The following is a 7,823-nucleotide window of genomic DNA, read 5'->3' as shown; positions in this document are numbered from 1 at the left end:
CACTCAGGCCCCTCTGCACAGCACCGACCAGCTCGCTCACTCGCTTTCGGGGCAACCACGTGCGGCTTCCTGGCCTCTTTCAATATTTTTGCTTGATCATACATTTCAAGATGATTACAAACACAAACTTCTGAAATAAAATACTTCAAAGTACATGGTTAATTGGTGACACAAATTATCCGATTGCACATATTTTTCTTTTGGGGGGAGGGGGTCACACCCGGCAGCGCTCAGGGGTTATTCGTGGCTCTACCTTCAGAAATCGCTCCTGGCAGGCTCGGGGACCATATGGGATGCCAGGATTCGAACCACCGCCCTTCTGCATGCAAGGCAAACGCACTACCTCCATGCTATCTCTCCGACTCCTGATTGCACATATTTTTCACCTAAAATTTTATATAACTTTTTCCTATCTGACAATATTTAGTTAGCTCTTCATTCACAGGAGTCAAGGAATATCTTGGAATCATACATGTGACCAAAACTAACACAAAATGAAATCCTATCTCACCTTGGAATGCTCTATATTTGTCATGTATAAACCAGACGTCATTTAGAAATGAAGAATTGCCTTTTAAAATATAAAATTAAATATATAAATTGTATAAATATGCATAGTTAGATGCCATATTAATTACTCATGTCAATATTCATGAAATGGTGTCTTTGATCAAGTCTATTGAGAAAAATTATGTGAGAAGATTCAGGGTACTGTGTTTCAATTTTCATTTCATCGAGAAATATCCACGTTTTCCTTGGAGGGATCATGCAATAGTTCTGAGGCTCCATTGCATATTGGACAATGACTAGGACTCCCCAATTCAAAGTATGACTTACAACTCTTTAATCGATCTCATAATCACTCTATTTTTCTTTCTTAAGACTATTTCTCAGAGCTTTGAGCAACAAAACATAGGGTACTTGCTTTACAAACGTCTGGCCCAGGTTCAATTTCTGGTACTACATATGGTACCCTGAGCCTGACTAAGAGTGACTCTTGAGCACAAAACCAGGAGTAAACCCTGAGCACCACTGGTTATGACTCTGAGAGAGAGAGAGAGAGAGAGAGAGAGGAAGGAAGAGAAGGAGAGAGAGAGAGGAAGGAAGGAAGGAAGGAAGGAGGAAGGAAGGAAGGAAGGAAGGAAGGAAGGAAGGAAGGAAGGAAGGAAGGAAGGAAGGAAGGAAGGAAGGAGGAAGGAAGAAGGAGGGAGGAGGGAAGAGGGAAGGGAGCAGGCAGGAAGGAAGGAAGGAAGGAAGGAAGGAAGGAAGGAAGGAAGAAGGAAGAAGGAAGGAAGGAAGGAAGGAAGGAAGGAAGGAAGGAAGGAAGAAGAAAGAAAGAAAGAAAGAAAGAAAGGAAGGAAGGAAGGAAGGAAGGAAGGAAGGAAGGAAGGAAGGAAGGAAGGAAGGAAGGAAGGAAGGAAGGAAGAGAGAAGGAAGGGAGAAAGAGGGAAGGAAGGAAGGAAGGTAGAAAGAGGGAAGGAAGGAAGGAAGGAAAGAAGGAAGGAAGTAAGGAAGGTAGAAGAAAGGAAGGAACCTAGGTGCAATGAAGTAGCCCAAAAGGGTAGTGCAAAAGATTTACATGCCAGAAGCCAGACTCAGTCCCTGGATTTCCTAAAAGACCCTTGTTTCCCCTGGCCCACTGCCTCAACAATATCTGCTCTTGAGAACTGTAGGTGTCAAGCATAAACTAAATCATAACTTTCCAAAAATCAAAGAAACCAACTGAGTGAGAGTGTGAAAACCCATATCAGAACCAGTATGTACCCACAGATTTTTCTATAGAAAACTTAGTGCTAGCATTGCACCAACCCACTGTGATGGATTGTGGGTCAATGAGGGAATATCACTGTTACCAGGGGATTCCAATTTCTCCCATATGTTCTAAATTCTAATTCTAAATTCTCCATATTCATCTCCTGGAATCATAGTGCTGGGCAGACTACCCTATGAATCTGATGTGTTTATTTTTATCCAACAATAAATCATGGCAAAACTGATGACATATTTCACATCATGTCTTCCATAATACTTTGAATATACTGCAGTTGAATTAGGCACTTATAGGATAGAAATATTTATTTAGGTGGCAGAAGAGTTAATAGAGTTGGTAAGGCATATATGCCTTATACATGGCAACCAGGTTTGATTCTGGACACCCCATAGGACTCCCAACTTTGATATGAGTGATTCCCAAGCACAGAACATGTAGTAATACCAGAACATACCCAGTGTAGGCCCAGAAAACAAAAGAAAAGAGATAGTATTTATTGATATTCTGGTTTATCTAAGAGAAATACCTGCTATAAATAGGTAAATAGGAAATCTAACGGGGAATTACAAGATATGTTTGTTCTACTGCTGTCAAAAATGTAAAGATTTTCCTGTATTTGTCTGTTGGTATGATTATTTTATACTTAGTGTTGGGTTCTTGGAATCCATGATTGTTGTCGCAGTGGGAAATTTAGTGAATAATGGTATGAATAGCAGTTAGAAAAAAGGAACAGACAGAGAACCATCTCTTTCATATGTAGAATTTAAAGATCACAGTGAGGTAACAACAAAGGTTCAAAGTCAATATAATGGGAGAAGTGTTCCACACAGTTGATTGTTAGGAGAATAAGGATGGAGGCATGTATTGACCCTTGAAGGAGAAATGAGAGAAACATGATAGAATGATCTCTCTCAATGTGAGAATTAAAGATACCCAGCAAGGAAGCAGCGAAACTAGTTTCTAAATTTAATATAATGGGAAAAGTGAACACAGGGTTTATTGGGGGTGATAAGATGGAGGGGAATTCAATTCGGAACATTGTGGTCATGAAAGTTCTAGATAAAGATCATAGCTACATATTGAGTGAAATACAGGATATTTTCCTTTCAATGTCATGGAGGTTACTATGATAATTTATAAGTAGAGGTTCCAATTGATCCAGTACTAGGTGGTTGGGCCACCACTCGGTATTCATGAAGCACCAAATACTGTTGTAATGGGATTAAAGAAAGATAATAGTACTAATACTAACTGATAGGAAAAAAGTGTTTATTAGCTAACTTTCTGTTTAAAAAAGCAGCATTGTTCCTGTTTCTACTGTGGTTACTGTACAAATTCTTTTTTTTTTTTTTTTTTTTTTTTTTTTGTTTTTGGGTTACACCCGGCAGTGCTCAGGGGTTACTCCTGGCTGTGTGCTCAGAAATAGCTCCTGGCAGGCACGGGGACCATATGGAACACCAGGATTCGAACCAACCACCTTTGGTCCTGGATCGGCTGCTTGCAAGGCAAACACCGCTGTGCTATCTCTCCAGGCCCACTGTACAAATTCTTTTTGTTAATTTATAGTTACCAGATATATCTTATGAGAATTATTGTATTACACAATAAAATGATTGTTTTGTGCCACTATCTTGGGTTGATTTCACTTATTTATTTATAAAGATTTTGATAGCAGAGTTAAGACACTAAATAATTCCTCTCTGAATATTTAGCTGTCAATACCTACAACAAGAACTCAAATTTCCTACCACTTCATAGGACCTCATTAGCAAACTCTAAGTATTTGAGTTTCTTATTATCATTTGTGTCATAGGCTTAGAATAATTTTGAATCTTACACCTTGTAGGTACAAAGTCACCTTCAACTCTAAACTCCCACAGCAGGGTGATTTTTTTATAACAGTAACTGAAGTAAATTTCTGCTACAGAAATTTTAAAAAAAAATGAAAGAAAGGAAAAAAGAAAACAAGGACAGACAATAAAGAACAAAGCAGCCTATAAAAAAAACTTTATGTAGTTTGATTACTACTAATCATCCAAATGTCCCAGTCCACTTTCCTACCATGAAGTTTAAAACTATAACACAGTTGGTAAGAAAAAAAAAAAGAAGAGAGATTAGGGTTCAGTGTGTAACATGTCTCGTGATATTATATTTCAGTCTCTTTCACATGAAAAGTGGTACAAATTAGAGTAAATATTTTCAAAGAAAATTTTTACAAAAATTAATTAATACATAGAAACAACACATTGTTACTTGATTAAATAATCTTTGTGTTAAAATATTATGTGATTCCAGCCTTTCTCACACCATTTCTCTAGAGAAACATGGGAAGAATTAAATACAGTGTAAATCATCACTTGAATGGACTTTGGGGAAAATACTATCATAATTTGACACAAAGTTTTAATTTCAAAATTCAGCATTGCAAGAAAGAGCATGAATAAATAGGACTAAATTACAACTTTAGGAACTTCAAATAGAAATAAAGAAGACCAATGGAATTGTGGAGTGAGTGACAGAAAATATAAAGCCTCATAAACTCAATGACTTAAGTGGCATTAGCATAGAAAATGGAGCCTGTCTCATGGTCAGAAAATTACTCAGAGAATCAAAATTTTCTATGGAACCAACATTATGGGACACAATATTCCCTAGTGATGAGCCCAGGGACCCATCATTGACAAAAGACAGCTCTGCTGAGGAGTCTTCCCAGTGCCCCTTTGACATCCTTGTTCCTCAGGCTATAGATGAAGGGGTTCAGCATGGGAGTGATCACTGTGTACATCACAGAAGCAATAGCACTCTCTTCAGAAACATGAGTGGCAATAGAACTCAGGTAGACGCCCAGGCCTGTGCCATAGAACAAGGAGACCACAGAGAGATGAGAGCCACATGTGGAGAATGCTTTGTACTTGCTGTTACTAGAGGACATGCGCATTAAGGAAGAGACAATCTGAGAATAAGAGTAGAGAATTCCACCAAGAGGAATCAATCCCAGCAGAGCAGTGAATACATACAAAGCAATGCTGTTGATCAAGATGTCTGAGCATGCCACCTTGAGCACCTGAGCCAATTCACAGAAGAAATGTGGGATTTCAGTGCCCACACAGAAGGTCAACTGTGCCATCAGAAGAATATGAAGCAGGGAAACCCAGAAAATGACTAGCCAACATGTAAGAACCAGATAGGCACAGAGGCGAGGATTCATGATGACTGTGTAATGTAGGGGATGGCAGATAGCCACATAGCGGTCATAAGCCATCACTGTCAGAAGAAAATTGTCTAATCCCCCAAATACCATAAAAAAGTAGACCTGTGTGAGGCAGCCAATGTAGGAAATAGTTTTGCTCTGGGCCTGGATGTTCACCAGCATCTTGGGGATGGTGGTAGTGGTGAAACAGATATCTGTGAATGACAGGTTTGAGAGGAAGAAGTACATGGGGGTGTGGAGATGGGGATCAGAGATGCTGGCCAGAATTATGAGCAGATTCCCAAGCACAGTGACCAGGTACATGGATAGGAACATACCAAAGAGAAGAGGCTGTATGTCCAGATCTTCAGAGAGTCCCAGGAGGAGGAATTGTGATGTTTCTGTCTGGTTTGCTACTTCCCTGGAGCTAGTGTATCTGCTAGGGATGATGGTAAAAATCATGTTGAATGTACCAAGTGCAATCACAACTAGTCTTCAATTTTGGAATTTCATTTACTTTATCAGGCTTCAGTTTTCATTATTCTTCTTTTGGGTGGGAAGGAGATTCAGACCTGTGAAATTTCAAAGCCATCAGACTTAACCTTATTTTGTTGGGGAGTATAGGGTGCTGGGAAACAAATATGAAACCTTTTGCATGCCAGACTTGAGTCCTTTGTGATATCCCCCTGCCCTCATGAAATAAAAAAAAAGGTTAAGAATGTGCTGACATAGCCAGGAGTAACCCCTGAGCATCACCGGGTGTGGCCCAAAAAAAAAAAAAAAAAACAAAAAAACAAAAAAAACAAAAAAGAATGTGCTGAGATATGGGTGATTGTTCTTTCACTGTAACTTTACCTTGTCCTCTTTGCATCATTGTTCTCATAATTAAAATAAAAATAAAATAAAAAGAATGTGCTGAGAGAAGATAATGTGCAGATTCCTAGTGATACTGTGAGTTTGCCCACTTCAGGTTAATGAGAGACTAAGGAGAGAGAAAGCAGAAATCATGGGGTTCAGAAAGAACAGAATGTGTGGGGCTCCAAAATACAGTGTCTTGTATTAATCCTTGGCATGTCTATAAGCAGTAATTTCTTGTTTGTAGGTGAGTTTGGTATTGTGACCATTTGGATCATTAGGTTGTTCCAGGAACTGACTCACCAGAATTTATGCACATAGCAGGTACTCATAATAAGCAACAGTTGGGTTTGTAATCAAGATAGACATCGAATGCATCCACCAAAATATAAACTAATTCTCATTCTCAGCATGCACCTGTTTATATATAGAAACATAAATTTGAATACTGAAGAAAATTAAGTGTATTGATAGTAACAGTGAGTTAAAGTAGCCTGAAGTCTGACCACTTGGGACTGAATCTTTTTTGTTTGTTTGTTTTTGTTTTGTTTTGTTTTTTGGCTCACACCCAGCAGCGCTCAGGAGATACTCCTGGCTCTATGCTCAGAAATCACCCCTGGAAGGCACAGGGGACCATATGGGATGCCGGGATTAGAACCACCATCCTTCTGCATGAAAGGCAAACTCTTTATCTCCATGCTATCTCTTCGGCCCCGGGTCTGAATCATAACTCTTTATTTTACTGTTCTTTGGTGGCTTATTACCTCTTTCTGTGCCTGGGTTTCTAGTAAGCACAATGAGATGATTCAGGATGCCTCCTCTGTAGGATTGTTGAGATGATGAAATGATGTCATGCTTTAGAGGAATTTAAAAGTAACAGTAAGTTGCATTCCAAGATAACTATTTAAGTGCTACTTAAAGATGATTATCAATAAAGCTGTAGTAGATAGTACAAAGTTGTTAAGAAGCTTAATATTAAATGTTTTATCCTTGAGAGAAAAATAATAACTGAAGTTTCAGAAGTTTTAATGTTATTATAGCAGCACTCATATTGTAATACTTCAACATATTGATTAGACACTTATTCAACATGAACAAAAGGGGCTGGAATGATAGCACAATAGGTAGAAAGTTTGCCATGCAGATGACTCAGATTTGATCCCTGTCATTCCATGTGATCCTCTGACTCTGTCAGAAACAAATTGTGAGTGCAAAGCCAGGAGTAATTCTGAGTATAGCTAGATGTGGGCCATAAACCCAAAAGTGTGTAAATGAATTAATTTTTAACCATGAACTTATACAATGATGAGACAACTATATCTCAATATTTTATTTTAATAATTTTTAGTTTTTAGAATACCCCCAGAAGTTATCAGGGCTTACTCCTAGCTATACACTCAGAGATCACTCCTGGAAAACTCCTAAGACTATATGAGTTTCTGGAGATCGAGTATGGGTTGAACGAGTGCAAGGCAAGTGCCCTTCCCATTGTATTATCAATCAAGCCCTATATCTCAATTTAAAATAGGAAATTTATACAGTGTTTTATTAGTTCATTTCTGTTTAGCAATCTATTTAAATATTATATATTTATTTCAGAAAAATGAAGACAAAAAGACTTTGCCATATGGTACAAACTTATTGTTATACTCACAGTCAATAAAAGTCTAGTTATGGGGCCGGAGCGATAGCACAGCAATAGGGCATTTGTCTTGCATGCATCTGATCCAGGACAGACCTGGGTTGATCCCTGGCATTCTATATGGTCCCCAGGCCAGGAATGATTTCTAGGTACATAGCCAGGAGTAACCCCTGAGCGTCACCAGGTTTGGCCCCAAAACAAAACAAAGCAAAAAACAAAACTAAACGAAAGTCAAGTTATATGATTATGATCCTTCAACTTATGTACATCTTATATCAGTGCTTGAGAAAATGCAAGCAAGCAAACCTTAATTATAAAAAAGAGTTATTTAACATCTTGATCTTTTCTTTCCTAAAAGACAGTTG

The 7,823-nt window shown here is 38.4% G+C and overlaps 1 protein-coding gene across 1 annotated transcript; it reads right to left on the bottom strand.

Annotated features, from left to right (window-relative positions):
* Positions 1 to 4,445: 4,445 nt before the first annotated feature.
* On the bottom strand, positions 4,446 to 5,375 carry LOC126029863 (olfactory receptor 7D4-like). The gene has a single exon (XM_049788118.1). It carries the CDS (start codon positions 5,295 to 5,297, stop codon positions 4,446 to 4,448), a length of 852 nt encoding a protein of 283 aa, XP_049644075.1. The 5' UTR covers positions 5,298 to 5,375.
* Positions 5,376 to 7,823: the final 2,448 nt, after the last annotated feature.

This window comes from Suncus etruscus, chromosome 15 (genome assembly GCF_024139225.1).
Source record: "Suncus etruscus isolate mSunEtr1 chromosome 15, mSunEtr1.pri.cur, whole genome shotgun sequence".
In the NCBI taxonomy this organism is placed as follows: Eukaryota; Metazoa; Chordata; class Mammalia; order Eulipotyphla; family Soricidae; genus Suncus; species Suncus etruscus.
This window is presented reverse-complemented; position numbering and strand designations above follow the sequence as displayed.

Coding starts and splice junctions, on each gene's coding strand:
- LOC126029863 (XM_049788118.1), bottom strand. CDS start 5,297: ATGTTCCTATCCATGTACCTGGTCACTGTGCTTGGGAATCTGCTCATA.